Source organism: Pyrgilauda ruficollis, unplaced genomic scaffold (genome assembly GCF_017590135.1).
Source record: "Pyrgilauda ruficollis isolate IOZ18807 unplaced genomic scaffold, ASM1759013v1 scaffold23, whole genome shotgun sequence".
NCBI lineage: Eukaryota > Metazoa > Chordata > Aves > Passeriformes > Passeridae > Pyrgilauda > Pyrgilauda ruficollis.
The window spans coordinates 16,459,296-16,478,776 of NW_024522539.1; the positions used below are offsets into that span (position 1 = coordinate 16,459,296).

Consider the following 19,481-nt stretch of genomic DNA (forward strand, 5'->3'; position numbering starts at 1 on the left):
ACCGTTCTTCACTCCTATCTGAGTATCTAAACCAAGTTCTGTATACTGGGCACCTGAGTTCATTTTTCTTGTTGCTTTTTTCACCAGGGAGGGAAGAGGAGATCAAGAGTTTAAACCCAAATTTCCTGAGTGGGAAAGCTGGAACCTATTTAAATGATAGCTGCAATCTCGTGGCACAAAAATAGCTTCTACATGTTCCCTGAGCAGATTTAGGACACTAAGTGATCACCTAGAAATGGAAAATAAACACTTAACTCCCATCAAACATAATTAGCCAATATTTCAGCCTGGTATAATAGCTCCATCCAGGTATTGGCGTGTGTCTGCGCTCAAAATAAGCCAAACACACCTATCAACCACCAAAACAGCAGCAGGAAACACTCTTTTTCCAGTTAAATCGTCTCAGATCAAAGCCATTAGCAAAATTAACATGGACTTCAGGGCACATGGAAATGGCATCAATGTAAACACTTCCCTGCTGGCTTTAGTCCTGTGCCAAGGCCTGCCTGCCCCGTCCCACAGATCCCAAGTGGGAGCTGCTGAAGTCACCGACACCTCGTGCAGGAAAACAAGGGCAGCTCCTTGCTCTGCTCAAGGTGTCAGTGACGTCAGCCCCGGAGCAAGGAAAAGCCTTAGTGAACACTTGGATCTCCTAGGGGGAAAAAAGTTTCCAGGTCACCTCTAGCTGAAAAGTGTAACAAAGGAATCATTCTGGTCTTGAGCAGGGATTTTTGGGTTGCTGCCAGGAAGAGAAGGAAATGAGCCCAGAATGTACTCTGAGGAGGGGCGAGATGTGCAAAGCTCAACTGGAAATCCTGAGATTTCAGAGGGATCTCCAGGCACCAGGCAACCAGGGCTGAGTTTAGGCTGCAGGTCCCTGCAAACAGAACAAGTGATGCTGGACACCTGGCTGGACCCTCCTGCCTGAACACAACTTCTGCTGCCAGAGCAGCTTCAAGCCAAAGATCACAGCTCTGAGCAGCAAGATGTGGTGTAAATAACCTCTGACTGGAAGAATTGCTTTATTTTTCATGTGGGAAAGAGACCCAGAGGAGCAGATTTAACTAGTTCATGCAATAGGCAGCATAACTGGGATTAGGGTACCTGACGTGCAACTGATCCCAATCCCAAGGACATCTCTACTCTTCCTCTGCTCCCTGCCAGCTCCAGCACTACAGATCCTGTTCCATCATCACTTCCCACACATCCTCAGGATCTGCAAACCATCTCAACAGCGTCAGTCGGGCCTCAAATGCTGCAGGTAGGGCAGAGGAAGGTAGGGACCGCCCCCTCTCAGGGGTGATGAAAGGCCAGGCTTACATGTGCAGCAAAAATGTGGTTAAATAACCACTCCCTGGTCATAATGCAAGAGCTCTGGCAGGGAATGGGTCTCACTCTGCTGGGGCAGCGTTGCTTAATTTTGGTTTTTTGAGCACAAGTGTAAAAAAAAAAAAAATTAAATGAGGATAATGACAGAAAAATACCAGCGGGGTGCCACAACATCTTCATTAGCAACTTGAGAGAGGATGCAAACAGCAGAGAAATTAAATCTGCAGACAGTGCTAAACAGGGAGTGGGTGACAGCAGGGAAAGGGCCGAGAGGTAATGGGAGAGTTGCAGTGGGGACAGACCACGAAGCCATGGAATTACAGATTGGGTTAAATTGGAAAGGACTTAAAGCTCATCTCATTCCTCTCCCTGCCATGGGCAGGGACACCCTCCACTAGACCAGGTTGCTCCAAGACCTGTCCAACCTGGCCTGGAACACTTCCAAGGATGGGGCAGCCACAGTTTCTCCGGGCAACCTGTGCCAGGGCCTCACCACCATGTCAGGGAACAATTCCTTCCAAATATCCCATCTAACCCTGCCCTCCGGCAGTGGGAAGCCATTTCCCCATGTCTTGGCACTCCTTGTCCCAAGACCCTCTCCAGCATTCCTGGAGCCCATTTAGACACTGGAAGGGACTCTAAGGCCTCCTCAGAGCCTTCTCTTCTCCAGGCTGAACACCCCCAGGATGAAGAAAAACAGACCTAACACCAGGAACAGTCTCCCTTGCCTATGGGAACAAATAGTCACAAGAGTCAAACCAAACTTACGTGGCTGCCAAAAAACACTGGATCACCATCAAAACACCATGAGCAAGCCAGGAACTATTTCATCCTTGGGAGGTTGGTATAACCTGCAAGTGAGGCTCACCCTGCACTTGTGAAATGATTTCTTCTGGAACATGCAGGAGCCTCAAACAGGAGGTGGTGAGGAGGAGAGGTGTGAGTCAAAGCACAGCGCCTGGAAAAGCTCCACGAGAGCTCAATCCCCGAGAGGTCTCTGCTCTGCATCACCTCCCCTCGCCTGCTCACACATTCCTTGAAAATACCCAATGTTTCTGCATGCCCTAAGTGGTGAAAAAGCATCATGTTCCTTGCCTTTCTGCCTGAGCTACAAGAAATCTTTGCACACTGGGAAATGGCTGGATCACAGTGCTGACACTGCTGATGAACCCGGGCTGAAACAGCCACGTGAGCTACAGGAATTTCTTACTCCTGGCGAGACCCAACTCAGATTTCTGAGCTGGTGCTGCACACTTTGTCATCTTGCTGACAATTGCAATTAAATTCAGCTCAGCTTCCTTCAGATGCACTTGCTGCTCCTGAGAGCCAAAAAAACCAGACATTTCCTCCGAAAGCAACTGCAGAAAGACACACATCTCTGGATTTTAGCTCACAAGTGAGGGAATTTACTGCTGCTTAAAGGAATCCTGGGATACAACAGACAAAATCACTATTAAAATGCAGGAAATTAGGGATTAAGTAGTTTGGAATACAGAAGCAGCAAAAGCCAGAGAAATACAACAGCATTGAGGAGAAAGGGAAATCTGTCACTAACAGGTTGGATAATGGTGCTCCTGGAATACACTGCTCTGCCTCCAGTCCCTCTGTGGCCAAGCAGCGCTCACAAACTGGGAGGGATTTCCAGAGAATGTGGCTAATTGTGAAAGTCCTCCCTGGGAAGACTCAAGCTGGTTACCTACAGCACAATTCCCAGATCAGAGATGCTGTCACAGCCATTCTACCAATGTCTGAACAACACATCCACAAAGGAAGAAGAGGGATTGTGACAAACAGAAAAGTACTTGCAAGAGACCAAGATCTATTTTTCCACCACTGTTACAAACAGCAGGAGCTGGACAGGAGCCTACACTGAAGCCAAAACTGCAAATTAGTGGATGCTACAAAAGAAAATGCCTACAATGGCCTCAGTGCCCCTTCCTCTCTCTCTCCCAAGGCCTGTTCCCATACAAAGCCAAATACTCCCGTAGGTTTCATGGTATTCCAGTCCCAAAGCTCCCTCTGCTGCTCATACTCTAACTTCTCTGCCTTTCTCCTCTGATTAAGAGACACAATCTCATCAGAAATACACTCTCTGTCTTTCCAGGTATCTCTCCCAGATAAAAACCTCACAGGGTTTGGGAAAGCCAGAGGAGCACTCCCTGAAAAACAGCCCCAACTCCTGCTGCCTCTGCAGCTTTTCACAGGAAGATCATCCTGGTGGATTCCTTCCCAAGGAACCCATCTATTCCACCTCACAAGATGGTCATGGTTTAGTGATTCCCACCAGACCAAACCACAAGCACAAGGAGCAGTGGAGTGAGCAGAGATGAAATGGGATCAGGAACAGCCGTGCTGTGCTTGCTGCTAAGTGCAAGTTTTCTAAGTCCATAGAACACACCCCTAGGAAAGCTCCTGCTCCAGATTTTGGGAGCATGGAGTCAGTCACAGCATCAGACTCAGGTCCCAGAAGGTCTCTAGTCCAGCCTCTCCACCGAAGCAGGGTCAACACTGAATTCAGGTGAGGCTGCCCACAGCTTTGTCCTCTGGAGTCTTGAAAATTTTCCCAGGTGAAGACAGTTCAACCCCTTAGGCAATGCCTGCCCCACTGCTGGGTCATCCTTATGGTCATTTGTTTCCTTAAGCCACATTGAACCCTCCCCTTTCAACTTGACCCTCCTGCCATCTATGTCAGCTCAGAGCCCAGCTCTGTCTCCCAGCAATCTCCTTGCAGGAAGTGCAAGATCTCTGTGTCTCCTGCCTCTTCTCACAGGGCTCCAGCCCCTAACCACCCTTGTGGTCTCCATGGGATTTGCTCCAGCTTAGCAACAATTTTATGGTGACCTAAGTATTCTATACGTGGTTAACCACTGCAAAGAGGAATAATACTTCTACTGGTTTGGACTCCTCTGGAATTTGTGCCTACTCCAGGCCAGCAGGTTAATAGATACTCTCCTACACTATCTATTGGATCCAAGAAGGTTATTGGTTTAGTAAAGCACGAGTTTATTCTTAGGTAAATCCACACTTGCTATTCCTAATGTCCTCTTCCTCCATGTGCCCAAAACTGCCTTCCAAGAGTAATCTCTCTACAAGGTTCCCAAAGACCAAGGTGAAGCTAACTGGCCTGAAGTGTCCAGATCTCCTTCCTTCCCTTTCTAACCATGGGTGCAACAGTTACAAAGAGTCCTCTCCTGGTTTTCGTAAGGATCCCAAGCTAAGAGTGGCCTCACAAGGCACCTACCAATGCTCTCAGCATATCTGGACACAAATCATCACCACCCATGGACTTTTATGGGTAGAGATTTCTCAAGAGATTCCTGATTCCAGCCTTGCTTCACTACAGGTAGTCCTGTGGCTCTCCTGTCCATCCTCCCTGGTGGGAAAGAGCTCACCTTTAATGGCTCCATCTCCAGGTCACTCAGTGCCCCAAACAGGGCACAAAACTCACCAGCTAGGCCAGTGTGACATCACCAGTGAGGCCACTGGGACCTGCAGCTCCTGTAAGAAGCACCAGGCAGATCCAGCAGCCCTGGATCATGATGCCCCTGCACAGGCCAAGCCACTCTCTCCTACACCAGGGCACTCAGTGCCACTGGCACCACAGGGCAGGGACAAGGTCCCAAGGCACAGCACCACCACTGTGGCAGAGTTGTCCATGATTCCATGCTGTCCTGAATTGCCAGGCACCCTCATGTCCTCTGTCACATAAATCCCTGCAGTAACCTGTGTCTTCTCAACACAATCTAAAATTTCCACTCAATGTCTTCTCCAGAGGCAAGTTCCACAGCTTTAAAAACCTGCTGGTTAATGCAAGCATGGAAAGGTTCATTTCTGTACTCACCTGCTCCTGAAATTGCTCTTGTGATAAACAATCAGTCACGTCCACACAGCCCAGGAGGCATCCTGAGGGATAATCACTTGGAAATTCCACATCTGCAGCAAAAGAAACAGCTCTTCAGGGAGCCCATATTCCCACACACAGCTGGGGTCCTCCAATCCCCAAGTGCCATTCCCTCTCCTCCAGGCACCTCTACTTTTTGAGGCACAAGAACACATACAGCAGTTTTAACACTTTTTTGGGTACCTTTTCCAGGTCAGGATCTTCCTCATAAAGGACTAGGGCTGGGAAATTTAATTTTATATATAGCATTCCCTACTCAGCAGAGAGGGATTTCTGACATTGCTCATTATGTGGCTGAATGTACCAAATCACTCCAAGAACCAAGGAGAGGAGTTCACCTTTCCGGAGCAGCATTCTGTAGGTGGCCTCCAGTTCTGAGATTTCCTGAGGGGAAGGTCTTTTAGCAGTAGCTGCAATCCATAACCTCCCTCGATGAGATGTGTACCAGGTCCTGCCCTCCACCCTAGAGAACAGAGGAAAAGGTAGGACTAAAACTTCAGCAGAAACCACCCACATTTTCATTCAAACACCATCAATTCCTGCTGCTAAGCTTTGCCCTGATTATCCCAACTCAAGCAATGTGTCAGGACCACAAAGAAAAGCTGAGATAGGCAAAAAACAATGTCACAAATAAAGCAGAGCGTGTCCTCAGGGCTTTAGAGGACCTCAATCCCCAGCAGAGCCAGCAGAACACATATACAGGACAATCTGCTCACAGAAGTCCATTACAAGCTCCCAAAGTCAAACAGAAAAATCAAGGGAGACGGGATTAGGTCTCTGTATGGAACAGCTGTCTGGAGATCCTGGAATTCTGCAGCTGTACAGAGTCACTGGAGCATGCCCAGAACACCTGGATGAAGAATCCTGACACATTTAAGATTTACAGCATCTTTAACTTGGGAAGTGAAAAAGCTCTGGTCTCTGAAATGAGAAATGTGGTGAAGGAAAAAAAAGCTAAAGAAGATTCTTTGCTCACTATTAACAGTAGCAGCTCCTTTTTGTAACCCAATTCCCAGCCCAGGGGAAAAAAGGCAGTGGCAAGGGTTGGGTTTCTTCTAAACAAAGCCTGGTGCCACTCTTGCCTTCTTTATGCTGAACAAAAAAACCCAGAAGAACATACTTCAAGTGATTACCTTATTTGCTTTTCAAAGTCCACACAGGAACGCCCCTACTATAGCAGTGAAATCTCAGCCTCTCTCTACTTCACCCACTGTGAAGAAACCTGTCCCTTACAGGTTAGGTACTACCCCAAAAAAAAAAATATTCTCCAGCTCCTCAACCCACTGGAAGAGGAAGCACAGCTTCCACACCTGGAGCTATCCCAGGTATCAGTCATTGCACAGGGCCAGTGGGACCACAGAGATCCTCTGAGGAACACAACTTCCCACCTCCCCTGTGGAGCAGGAGCTGCCAGAGATACCTTCACCTTTTGATTCCTCTCACAAGCAAGGAAGCCCAAGGCTGGTGCAGGCTGAGGCACCAACCATCATCTGAGATCTCCTGCAGCTCTCGGTCCTGAATCCGCAGCCGGTTCCGCTCCAAGCCAGACTCACTTCCAGCCTCCATGGAACGAACAGTTTTCCTTTGTGGGAGCAAACCAGTTTGGTCCACCCACTTGAGAGTGTTCAAAAGAAACAGAAAAAGGTTAGCACTTCTCCAGGAGTAATGTGTGCAAATCAAGTGCAAATCCTATCTGAAGTTTTCTTTCATTACCCTTATGCTCTTTGGAAAATGGGAATCTGGCAGAAAAGGCTTCAAAAAACAGAGGTGAAAGGGTGACACAGCCTTAGGCCGACTCTCACAAATTCTTCTCCATGCCTGAAAAGGAGGCAGGATGCTAAACTCCAGTAAATGAACCCACCAGGAGCAGGGCATTGTCAAACCTTCTCTGTCCCAAACTGAGATGGCCAATGAGCGACACGGGAGGAAAGAGAGGATAAAAAACAAGGGGAAACAGGGGGAATGGCTTCCCACTGGCAGAGGGCAGGGTTAGATTGGATATTAGGGAGAAATTCTTTACTGTGAGAGTCGTGAGATGCTGAAACAGGTTGTCTAGAGAAGTCACCCCATCTCTGAAAGTGTTCTTGGACAGGTTGGACAGGGCAACCTGGTCTGGTGAAGGGTGTCCCTGCCCATGGGCAGGGGATGGAATGAGACTGTCTTTAAAGTCTCTTCAACTCAAACCATCCTGTGATCTTTTCCCCAGAAGTTCCCCTTCTACAGACATGCTGGAACTGACAATTCTCAAGCTCAACTCCCCAGAATTAGTCACTACTCTGGAATAAACCACGGAAGCCCCACTGACCAAAGGAGCAGGCTGGAGGAGACGGGGATTCACCAAAACCCCAGAGTTTGGTGTCATCTCTGCCCCAGGGCTCCTGGCTGGCTCGCTCAGTGCGCCACAGCTCATGGCTGCAATGGTCTCATCCAGTCTGCAAGCACAAAGGAGAGGGATGAACATTCCCTGCTTCCCCTGGGAACATCTCCCTTCTCCCCACACACTCTGACTCAAAGCATTTTTGCCCCATTCCCCCCATTAAATTACTTCCTTGCTCAGTCTGATTTCCAGTTTGAGCAGTCACTGCTCTCTAGTGCAGAAACTCAGCTTGGTGTGAATTTGAGCTCAAGTGGCTCTGTTGAGACAGGCCTTCTTAAACACCTCTTTCCCAGGCAGCTTTAACAGGTGTGTCAGACCACTCTCCATAAGGATTTGCACCTCCTTGCTCTCGGGCACGCTGCCAGCCCTCACTCACTTGCTGTGGTACTCAGCCATGTTGTTGTCTTCCTCCAAGATCTGCCTGCCAGCAAAGTCGATGGTGATTTTCTTGGCCAGCCGAGAGGCGTGGCGCAGCTCCCGCAGCTCCTGCTCCCTCTTCTGGAGCGCTTCCCTCTCCTGCTTGGAGAGCCACTGGTTGGAGTCCGTGGCAAAGTAATCCGACTCGTCGTCAATGACCTGCGTCCGACGCACGCTGAGAGAGCAACCCCCACAGGAGAAGATGAGCACACAGGGACCACAGCAGAGCCTCAAACCCACCCTCTAACCTGCTCTTTCCCATCCCTCTGGAGAGCTGGACTGTCAGGGACAAAAAGCAAGAACACCCAAAAGGGATCTATTCCACAGACTCACTCCTGTCCCACTCAAATGCCATAGTTAAGGTGTCAGTTGCTGCAGTCTGGGTTTTAGAAGGAATTCCCAATGTTTCTGCTAAAGGCACCTCACCTGCCAGGTCATTTATACTATTCATGACAGTCTCCCACCTAGTATCTTACCTTGTCCTATCAAATTCCAGCAGCTTGTCTTTGTGCTTCACAGCCATCTCCAGGCCTGACTTGAGTCTTGCTTCCTGCTGAGGCAGCAAGCCTTTGCTTATGGCATCCAAATTCCCTGAACTTTCGGCACCTGAGGCACAAAACAAAACACAGCTCAGCAGTCAGTGTGTTAAAGCCATTTGGGTGGGCCAGGCTGCAGAAATGCTCCCTAAACTAAATGCCATGCCAGGAGGTAAAAGTACAGCTTTGCAGTAAGATCAGCATCTTTCCGGGGAGGTTGAAGCCACAATTTTCCCTCAAGCCCATTTCAAAGACTCATTCCTCCAAAGAGGAGGAATCACTTAAATATCACAGTGATAAAGTCTGGGTAAAGTTTAAGGAGAAGCTCCTGGCCTTTTGTTTTCCTTCACCCTTCCCTAACAATTTGGGTAGTCAAAATCCCTCCCATCACCAACCATGGGCCTCGGGTCACAGAATCATGGAATGGTTTGGGTTGAAAAGGACCTTAAAGCTCATCTCATTCCACTCCCTGCCATGGTGCAACACCAAGGACACCTCCCACTATCCCAGGGTGCTCCAAGCCCCATCCAACCTGGCCTGCAAGACTTTCAGGGATAGGACAGCCACAGCTTCTTTGGAAAACATGTGCCAGAGCTTCACTACCCTCACAGAGAAGGATTTCTTTCCAAAATCCAATCTAAATTTCTTATCTTTTAGTTTAAAACCATTCCTTCTTGTCCTATCACTACATGCCCATTTAAGTAGTCCCTCTCCCTCCTTTTCATAAGCCCTCTAGGCACCAGGAGAGGCTCTAAGGTCTGGAGGCTTTTCTTCTTCAGCAACAACCCCAGCTTTTTCAGGAGTCCCCTCCTAAAAGCCAAATCCTTCCCACATGTTGTTACCCCCACAAAGAGTCTTTTGCCCAGGACAGACTCCAGGGAGACCCAGAGACTTCTACTGCTGCTTGTGCCTCCCACAAACAATATCCTGTTCTGACACACCACACCAGATTCTCCAAACCAGCTGTTTCCAGAGATAGAGAAATCTATTCCCAGCAAACGCTCTTCCTTCTTACACCTCCTGGCAAGAGGCCCAGACCCACCCAACCAACAGGGAACAACCAAAGAAAACCACAAAAAAAGGTTTGAACCCAGGCCACGATGGAACAAACCAGTGCATTTCACCACACTGGGAAATGCCTTCACTTCAGGGAAACAATTGCCTGTATTTCCCTTTGGTCGTTGATCCACAATTTTTACTCCCAAGACAAACAACAAATCACATTCCAGCTTTTACCTACACAGAGAACAAAACAAGAGCTGGCATGGGCAGGACGGAAAGAGATAAAACAGGTAAGAAAAGGGATCCTGAAGTATGCCAACATCGGTATTGGAAGGGTAGAACAGACTGGCTGGTGCTCTCAAGGACTTCCATCCTCCTGCCATCTCCACAGCTCTAAGGAGAAGCCCAGATCTGGAGTAAATATCTCCCCAGCTCCTCAGCAAAGTGTATTTTCCAACCAAGAACACCACGACCTTGGCTGTAGTTCAGCTAAACTCAGACAAACATCCCCACAATGCACAGGTCCTCGCTGGGACACTGGATAGTATTTCCTCTTGCTTTCCTTGGCTCTGTTCCTATTTCTAGCTCCCAAGGTAAGTGTGAGACAAGAAAAGCCATTAGAAAATATTAACCACCACCTCTCTAAGCCCAGCAACTCAGACAGCAGCACTTTATCTTCCACAGCACACATTCCACAGGAGACTTATCCTAATTTTCAAGGACTGCTACAATGATCCAGTTCATGAGATTGGTTCTGGAATGCTGAATGAGCAGCCCTGGGGCCTCAGGGGAAGGACACCACACGCTGCCATTTGACACTTGCCACTGTCACCTCTGCTGAAGCCTGGAAATGCTGCCTAGGGCTTGCAGGAGGAACCAAGGAACCAACTCCCAATCCATCTCTTTAATGCCAGACAAAGGGCAGCAATGAGGGCAAGTGGTTCAGTGAAGTCTGAAGGAAATAATGCACACAAACATTTGGATTCATGCTGTTCTGGGTATGGAATAGCTACTGACCTGCCATGAGCTTCTTCAGCAGCTTCTGGCTCTTGTTGGAGTCCCGCTGAAGAATGTCCTGCTCTTCTTTAGTGCACACCTGAGGAAAAGAAGGAAATAAAGGCTTGGGAAGGACATCACATGGGAAGGATGCCACAGCTTGACCAGTTTCAGAGTCCTGGACAACAGCTCTGTTTAAAGTGCCAGTGACAATCTACACCTCCTTCTCTTCCCCACTGCCATGGGGAGAACCTTGGAAGGTTGTTCTTTACTAAAAGAGAAATGTAGAGTTTGGTCTCTCCCAGTTCTGTGGGTGGACATGTTGCTGACTGAGCTCAAAGTACAAGAAATGAGCTCAGAACCATCCCAGGCAGAAACACAACCCTTCACTCAAGATTTTTTTCTCTCCTCCTAGGCCACTGAGAGTTAAACTAATCTTTCACAATAGCAACCAATCTGCTTTAAAACATTTTGCTCTACCCAATTAACATTTTCCTCCCACATGAAGAATTTCCTCTGCCATCAATAACTTGTCCCCTTTCTCCAAAAGGTGCCCTTTGAACTAAATCTGGGTGTTAACAGGTATCCCAAAGGATCTATATCATGCAAGAGTTGAAGGAAAAGCAGGACACTGTCCCTGACAAGGTGACCAGGGCTGTGCCTGGGATGGGGCTGAAGGCTTGCAGAGATTTTGTCACTGCAGTGACACACAGGAGACTGTCAGAAACCAGACAAGCTCTAAAGCCATACAAATTATAGGGGAAACCCTCCTAACAGGTTGTTTTTCTCCCTGATTTAGAACTCTGCAAGAGGAACTTCTACCTGAAGGGCTAATTCAGCTAACTTCTGCAGGTCCAAGTGGGGCACAGAATTCACAGAATCACTGGGTTGGAAGAGACCTTAAGGATCATGGAGTCCAACCCATGCCCTAACACCTCAAATAAATCAAGGCACTGAGTGCCACATCCAGTCTTTTTTAAAACACATCCAGGGATGGTGACTCCACCACCTCCCTGGGCAGGCTATTCCAGAAGTTTATCACTCTTTTCATGAAAAGCTTTTTCCTGATATCCAACCTAAATTTCCCTTGGTGCAACTTGAGCCTGTGTCCTCTGGTTCTGTCAGTGCTGCCTGGAGAAAGAGCACTGACAGAACCCCACTGGGTACGCCTGTCCCCAGACACAGCTGGGGGTGGCAGCAGGGCATTCACTGCCATGTCACCTCCCAGCAGCCTCCCCAAATCCCACCTGGCACAGCCACCTCAGCAGAGGTTTTCCACACAGGAGAGTTCAAGTACTGAGCTGTAAAAGAAATTCTGCTCCTCCTTCTGTGACCTGGCCTCAGTGGTCCCATGATTCACCTCTGAGTTTCAATCTGGTTTAATGACAAGGAGATGCAGCATTTCCAGTCCCCCCAGTAAAGTCCAACTGGTTTTAGTGCCACTGCCAGATTCAAGCACTGCCACCACAAAATAAACCCAAAAAAGGATAAAGTGACTTTGGCAGATCTTTCTCTCTTGTTTGTTTTTAACATTTTAATTAAGTTAGATGGTAACTACAAGGAAATGGAACATCACTGTCCACTTTTAACCCACCAATTCAAAAATGTTGTGGTTTATCCTATAAACACTTTTACAAATACTTTCAGCCTTTGCAGCCTCCCTGCCCCAAAAAGTTCCATTTAAAAATGTGAATTCAAGTTCCACTCCTTACTCAGGAATTGCAGCATTTCTCAGGTTTTGGTGTTTCTATGCTCTTATTCCACAGTTTCTTTCTGAAGTATTTTGGTTGCTAATTAAAGCTTTAATTGGCGTGACTGAGATGGTTTAAATACAGTAGGAAAGGATGTTCTAACTACTTGGTGGCTTAAATTCCCCACCCTCACATCTGATTCAAAGAAATCCTTTTTATTCCTAATTACAGCCTCAACTTCATTTACCTGCTCTCTCCCCTCAGGCTTTCTGGGGGAGAAAAATCCATGCTGGCATATTTGCTACCTGATGATTATTTTATTCCCAGTTACAGACACAACCTTTCTCCCCAGCCTGGATATCATAAAAACATGGAAATGGTTAGGTTGGAAAAGCCCTCCAAGATCACAGAGACCCATCAATAACTCTCCCTCCTTTCCTCTCTCTCCCACCTCCCTCCTTTTCCCTCTTCCTCCTTCCTCTCTCTCTTCCTTCCTCCCTGCCCAAGTGCCACATCCACACGTTTTTGAATCCCTCCATGGATGGTGACTCCACCACTGTCCTAGACAGTCCCTTCCAGTATCTGACCATGGTTTCCATGAAAATTTTTTCCCTAATATCCAACCTAAACCTCCCCTGGCACAGCTTGAGGCCATTTCCTCTCATCCTGTCCCTTGTCTCCTTGGGTAGATGCCAACCCTCACCCAGCTGTCCCCTCCTGTCAGGGAGCTGTGCAGAGCCAGAAGGTCCCTCCTGAGCCTCCTTTTCTCCAGCTGAGCCCCCCCAGCTCCCTCAGCTGCTCCAGCCCCTTCCCCAGCTCTGTTTCCTTCTCTGGACACACTCCAGCACCTCACTGTCTTTCTTGTGAGGAGCCCAAAACTGACCCCAGGATTTGAGGTGTGGCCTGAGCAGTGCCCACCTGGGCACCCCAGTGTGACACGTCCCAGACACTCCTTTCCACCTTCCAATCACATCTTCACCAGTGTCTGACACCCCCTTTCCCCAGGTTCCAAGCCTTTCCAGTGACCCCCTTGCCCCCCACTCACCTTGGCCAGGTCCAGTGGGGTTTTCACCTCCTCCCCGTGAGCACTGGGCTCGCTGTACGCCGGGGTCTCCTGCTTGTTCCGCCCTTTGCGCTTCCCCTTCTTCCCTTGGTCCCCAGCCCGTGGCACTTCCAAAGCCTCTGGGAGTGTCAGCAAGCACAGAGAGAGGCTGGGTTAGTGCCAGCAGAAGAAAGATGTCCCTGGACTCCACTTCATGACTGAAAATGTGTGGCAGCAGCTCTCTGGCCACAGAGAGCGGGCACAGACTCTCCCAGAAAAATCCTGGGAAGCTGTGCAGAAGCTGTGGGAAAGTCAGAGGAAAAGAATCCAAACAATTATTATCTCTCTTTCTGTAAGCACTGTTTATAGACATGGTTCTCTAGAGTGTGTTACCGATAGCCACCAATAGTGTGGGAGAGGTTTTCAGGTCTTAGGTCCACCATTGTTCCCATAAGAACTGTAGAATTCTAATAATAAAGCATGTTTCATGCCTTCTGGGTCACGGAGTCAATGGTAATTATTACCCAGCTGGGGGCCTGCTACCACAAAAACAGGCTTTAAACTGCCCCATAATCAGGAATGGGATGGTGTCCACACAGGGATTTGTGGCATGGAATTGTTTGTAAGCACAACAACCGAGTTTATTTGGGAGTTTCCCGCTGTGCACCACTCACCGTCCTTTTTCCGGTAGGCTGGGAAGGGCTCGGAGGGCAGCTGGGCAGATTTCCTCCACCTGCTCAGCAGCTCTTCCACAAACCAGCTCTTCTTCCCGTCCGTGCCCTGAACAAGGTCAACAACGTACTCGCGGATCTCATCCTCGTTTGTGATGGACAAGATGTACCTACGAGGGGCCGGGGTGGAGAAAAACGCGTGAGGGGGCGGGCGGTCCGCGGTCTCATCGCACACGTGTATCATTTATCTTTCCTTTTCGGATCCCGTTTCTGTGGAGACCGTGGTAAGACCATGGCAGGAGGTAGCACGATGTGACCTTTACTATCCCTCCCAAGTAAGAGCAATCTGTGATTCTGTCATCCCACATCCCACCTCCCGCCACTTCCCCTCGCGGAATCTCCACCCGAGCGACAACCCCGGGCAAACTCCCGACAGCTGCTCTGACACACCGTGTTTGCTCCGTGCTGGACCGAGGAGCCCCTGCCAGAGGCCAGGAGCGCCCCGCCGGGCCCCGGCCCCGCTCACCTCACCACGTCCTCGCCCACGTCCAGCCCGAAGTCCCCGCGCAGGTGTTGGACGCACCAGGCCAGGAGCGCGCTGGGCGCCGCCATCTTCCGCGGGGGACGGGAAACGCCGCCGCACCGCCCGACACCCTCCCCTTCCTTTCCCTTCCCCCGGGAACGCGGCCGCGGAGCGACCGTTCCGGGACCGGTTCATAGAGTCCGGGAATAGTTTTGATTGGACAGGACCGTAAATCCCATTTTATCCCATTCCATTCCGTTCCGTTCCATTCCATTCCAACCCAGCGCCATGGGCAGCGACCCCTCCCGCTAGACCAGGCTATTCCAAGCCCCGTTCAGCGCGGCCTTGACCACTTCCAGAGATGAGGCAGCCACAGACGCTCTGTACACCCCGTGTCAGCGCCTCGCTCCCCTCCCAGGGAATTTCTTCCCAATATCCCGCCAGGGCAGAGGAGAGCGGGAAGGCAGCGGGACGAGGGCGGCCCCGCGCTCCATTGGCGGGCTGTGGCCAATGGCACTGCCGGGGCGGGGCCGGGCCGGGCAGTGCCGGGCCGGGATGGCGCGGACCAAGGTGGATCAGCGTGGACGAGCCTTCCGCAAGGGTGCGGGGCCGGGCCGGGCCGGGACGGGCCGGGCTGGGCTGGGCTGGGCTGGGCTGGGCTGGGCTGAGCTGAGCTGAGCTGAGCTGAGCTGAGTTGAGTTGAGCTCTGAGCGGGAAGGGCAGGGCTGAGGGGGGTTCTGAGCAGGACGGGACGGGACGGGCTGAAGGGGGTTCCGAGCGGGAAGGGAACGGGACGGGCAGGGCTGAGGGGGGTTCCGAGCGGGAAGGGGACGGGACGGGACGGGCTGAAGGTGGTTCCGAGTGGGAAGAGAACGGGACGGGCAGGGCTGAAGGGGTTCCGAGCGGGAAGGGAACGGCACGGCACGGGACGGGCTGAAGGGGTTCCGAGCGGGAAAGGAACGGGACGGGCAGGGCTGAAGGGGTTCCGAGCGGGAAGGGAAAGGAACGGGACGGGACGGGCTGAAGGGGGTTCCGAGTGGGAAGAGAACGGAACGGGACGGGCTGAGGGGGGTTCCGAGCGGGAAGGGGACGGGACAGGACGGGCTGAAGGTGGTTCAGAGTGGGAAGAGAACGGGACGGGACGGGCTGAAGGGGTTCCGAGCGGGAAAGGAACGGGACGGGCAGGGCTGAAGGGGTTCCGAGCGGGAAGGGAACGGCACGGCACGGGACGGGCTGAAGGGGTTCCGAGCGGGAAAGGAACGGGACGGGCAGGGCTGAAGGGGTTCCGGGCGGGAAGGGAAAGGAACGGGACGGGACGGGCTGAAGGGGTTCCGAGCGGGAAAGGAACGGCACGGGACGGGCTGAGGGGTTCCGAGCGGGACGGGAACGGCACGGGACGGGCTGAGGGGTTCCGAGCGGCGCTGCTGAGCCCGCTGTGCCCCGTTTCCGCAGTGCTGGTCGCCCGCGCTCCCCGCAAGGCGCTGGGCTCCAGCAGCAGCAGCAGCAGCAGCAGCGCGGGGCCGCCGCTGCCCGGCCGGAGAGGTGAGCGCCCCCCCTTCTCCCTCCCTTCCCAAGCTTTTTCCTTTCCTCTCTTTCCCTCTCTCCCTCACTAGTGTGAAAAACGCCAGTCACTTGTTTTTAAAATTTTAAAAGTTTCATAGTAATAAAATGGTTATGAAAATAGTAATATAATTAGAGTAATAAAAATTTGGACAATTAGGATTTAGGGTAATACGAGACGATAAGAACAAAGAGTTACAGACGGTCCGGGTACCTTTTTCTGGCCAAAAAAAATAAACCCGAAAAAGGACACGCGTTAACAGAGGACTAACCCTCAAAAGCCTGTTGCATATTCATACACCTCATTCATGATGCATAAATTCCATTCAAACAAAGGATTCTGTCTGGTCAGTGTCAACTTCTTCCTCTGAATCCTGACAGCGTCTTCAGGGCTGAGTGAGGCGGGAAGAACTCGATAAGAGAGCAATAAATATTTGCGGAAAGCCGATCATATAATGCGCATTTTTCACACTATGCTCTTTCTTCTTTTCTTCCCTCCTCCTCCTCTCTCTCCTCCCTCCCTCCTTCATTTCATCCCCCTCTTTTCCCCGCTCCCTCCCCAGGGCTGACACGGCTCTCCCGCAGGTGACAGGCGCCCTGTGGGGCTGAACCGGGTCTGCGTGAGGCCGGTGCCCGCCTGGCAAAGGGGCATCAGCGACTTCCTGAGGCTCCCGGCCAAGGAGAGCCGGGCACCCGATGGAGACGCGCCCGGGACCAGCGGCCTGGAGTGGGTACTGGGGCAACGGGAAGTGTGGAAACCCAGGGCACAGGGAATATTTCTCTGTCTGCTCTGGGGTGCTCTGTCCTCCAGGGGAGCTCTGACTTTGACCCTCATTCATGGAGAAAGTTTCCTAGACTTCAAGACAGGCTAGAATCCACAAAGGTGTGAAATAGATTATAGAGACTAGTGTAGGTGTATCACTTGGTGAGAAATTTAGGTTTTGGGATTTTTAGTATGTTGTGGATGGAAGCAAGATGGAGGGCACAGGGTGTCATCCTGGGTTTCTTTTTCATGCTGCTTCTTCCTTCTTCTTCATGGGTTTGGGTGGCATTTTGTAATTGGGCAGAAAAGTCCACATTGCAGCTCTTTGGGATCAGTTATTGGCTTAAAAGGGAAAATAATCTAGGTGTCAGTTCTTACTTGGATAGTTCAGTCTTAAAAGACCTTGGAACAAGAGATTGTTAGCCATTTTGTGCCTTCTAATGAAAAGCTGCCAAACTCACAATAGTGAGACTGTTTCACTGATAAGAAATAGTAAACACTTGAGTCTGAACGTGAACTACTGTCTCAAGTGCCTTCAGTCCAGACCCAGAGAAACCAACAACTGGGACCCCCGCAGGGAAGCAAGCTGTGATTATTTTTCCTCTGTGAAACTCCAGTTCATTTTTGAAGGGGCAAGTTGACAGTGTGTCTGCTGACATCTGTATCCTCATGGAAGTGATGTTTCTCAGCAAAGTCTGGCAAGGTTTTTAGAGACCTCATCATGGTTCCTGAAAATGGGTGGAGTAGTTCAGGCAAGTTCTTACTGCTCAGGCATAACTTTGCCAGCACAGTGAATTTTGGAGAAGCTTAGGAGACCACTAACAACTTCCACGTGCCAGGAGTTGAATGGCTTTTCCAAGCTGGAACCTCAGAGATTAACCTGTAGGCTGCACTACTGACTAAAAAGGCAGCAGTATAAAACACTGTCTTACAAGACACTCTGTTTTCCATAGGGAATTCTGGGTTGAACCTCCATTTTTCCACCAAATGTAGGTATTCCCAAACTGCCAGGGGGAGCCCATAAGAAGTGGGCCCAAACTGTCCTGCAGGACAAGCAGACAGAGGCTTTTAAGTGCATCCCACCTGTTGGTAAAACAGAAAACGTTTGCTGTAGCACAGGAAATCTTTAATCCCTTTAATTTGGAGTTTGTTGGGCCGAGCAAGAACAAGGTGGTGGGAAGAGAACCCAGGATAAAGTAGCCCCTGCCAGTCCTGATGCCTCAAGGTGCTGTCTGAGGCTAACTAAGTCATTTGGGCTTTGGGAAAAGGGCTTTTTTAGCCTTTCAAACCACAGCTGGTTTCTGCTAATGCTTCTGAATTAATGCTCCTTACAGAGCTCGGCCCCTGCCACTGGATCCTGCTGAAGAGGGAGCGTGCTTGGAGGAAGAGTAGATGTGATCTGACCTCGATTTTCATGTTAAAATGCTCCTCCTACTCGAGCTGGGTTTTGTACATTTGCATAGCTCTTTACAGTTTTTTTGTGGCTTCCTTTCAGCTTTTGTACAAGACTAAAAGTTTGAGAGATGGCACGAACACTGGCACTTAATTTTTACTGTTTGGAACTTAATGTTCATTGTAAACCACTGGTTTAATTTTTATCTTGGTTTGCTTGAGTTCCTCCCGTATGTTGTGCAGCTTTTGTCTTTAATCTTCTGCCTGCATTGTCTTTGTGCAAGAATTGCATGATCGTGGTTGTTCTGTTACTGCAAAGCAGATCCTCGTTTTTTTAATAAACTGAAGCCTTTTGAGCACACACCTTTGTTGTGTCTTTGTTGTAGTAAAAGCTGTTAATGAAGATTTCTTTGTCCAAAGATGGGAAACTGGATTTGGAAAGACACTGCAGAGGTAGGTGGGCAGCTGAAACTTGCTCTGATTAGAGGTAAAGTTTAACTAAAACAAACTGGTTATTCTAAAGAATCAGAACTCTGAAAGCTGGGGCAGCAATAAATGGCTAAAACTAAATAAAACTTGTTATTGTGCTGTTATAGCATTGCCACATAACTTTTGGGGTAATTCATAGGAAAAAAGCAAGTGGGGCCTTGTGATAGATCTTGATGTCAGGGGTTCTGCTTCTGCTCCTCCTCAGAAGCTCCCTGAAATTAACATGGTATTGTTGAGCAGATGAAAAGGGGAAGTTAGGAGGAGATTAAAATTTAAATTTAGCACATCAGGAGAGTTTAGTGGCAGCTCTTGTAGGTCAGCCTGGTGGGGAAAGCAGTGAATGCTGTAAAAACCTCTTCCTAAAAAGTCTATTGATAAAAAAGGAGAGTTGTTACAGAAAAGCAGTTCAAGTTCAAATGAGAAGTAGCTACTGATTGTTCCTTAATAGAAATTTTTTAAGATTATGTAAATTAAGGGGGAAAAATCTGAGCAAGCCACAGACCTCTTTGCCCTAACAGCACAGAAAACATCATCACGGTGGCACTAGTGGCAGCTCTTTCCTGTCCCTTTGACCTGCCAAACCAGCGTATCCTCAGTTCCATTTCTCCTCTAGAAATGCCCGGGAGGCAGCAAACACCCGGGGGCTCTGATCAGATCTGCTCACACCTGCATGCCCTCAGCTGTTATCCACGATCAGCTGCTCCATCAGGGCTGTGCAGCTGCAGCTGGGAAGGGAGGGAGAAGGATGAGGAGCTGCTCATCATCAGATCCCAGAATGGGTTGGGTTGGAAG

General features: G+C 49.8%; 2 protein-coding genes across 3 annotated transcripts in view; one reads left to right on the top strand and one right to left on the bottom strand.

Annotated features, from left to right (window-relative positions):
* The window catches only part of TRIP4 (thyroid hormone receptor interactor 4), a 44,357-nt gene extending 29,725 nt beyond the window's left edge, over positions 1-14,632 (bottom strand). For both annotated transcript variants that reach the window (XR_005955252.1, XM_041468733.1), the window contains exons 1-10: positions 14,489-14,632; positions 13,966-14,132; positions 13,295-13,431; positions 10,580-10,658; positions 8,501-8,630; positions 7,984-8,199; positions 7,536-7,662; positions 6,657-6,844; positions 5,569-5,693; positions 5,171-5,262 (exon numbers count right to left, since the gene is read on the bottom strand). Coding sequence is in view for 1 of the 2 variants with exons in the window: in XM_041468733.1 (XP_041324667.1) it covers positions 5,171-5,262; positions 5,569-5,693; positions 6,657-6,844; positions 7,536-7,662; positions 7,984-8,199; positions 8,501-8,630; positions 10,580-10,658; positions 13,295-13,431; positions 13,966-14,132; positions 14,489-14,574 (1,347 nt within the window). In the remaining variant the exon portion in view is untranslated. The remainder of the gene's footprint in view (positions 1-5,170; positions 5,263-5,568; positions 5,694-6,656; positions 6,845-7,535; positions 7,663-7,983; positions 8,200-8,500; positions 8,631-10,579; positions 10,659-13,294; positions 13,432-13,965; positions 14,133-14,488) is intronic.
* A 368-nt stretch (positions 14,633-15,000) lies between these two features.
* Positions 15,001-18,563, top strand: PCLAF (PCNA clamp associated factor). Its single transcript, XM_041469101.1, has 4 exons — positions 15,001-15,086; positions 15,938-16,027; positions 16,631-16,772; positions 18,143-18,563. Exons 1-4 carry the CDS (start codon positions 15,041-15,043, stop codon positions 18,198-18,200), a joined length of 336 nt encoding a protein of 111 aa, XP_041325035.1. The 5' UTR covers positions 15,001-15,040; the 3' UTR covers positions 18,201-18,563.
* The last annotated feature ends 918 nt before the right edge of the window (positions 18,564-19,481 follow it).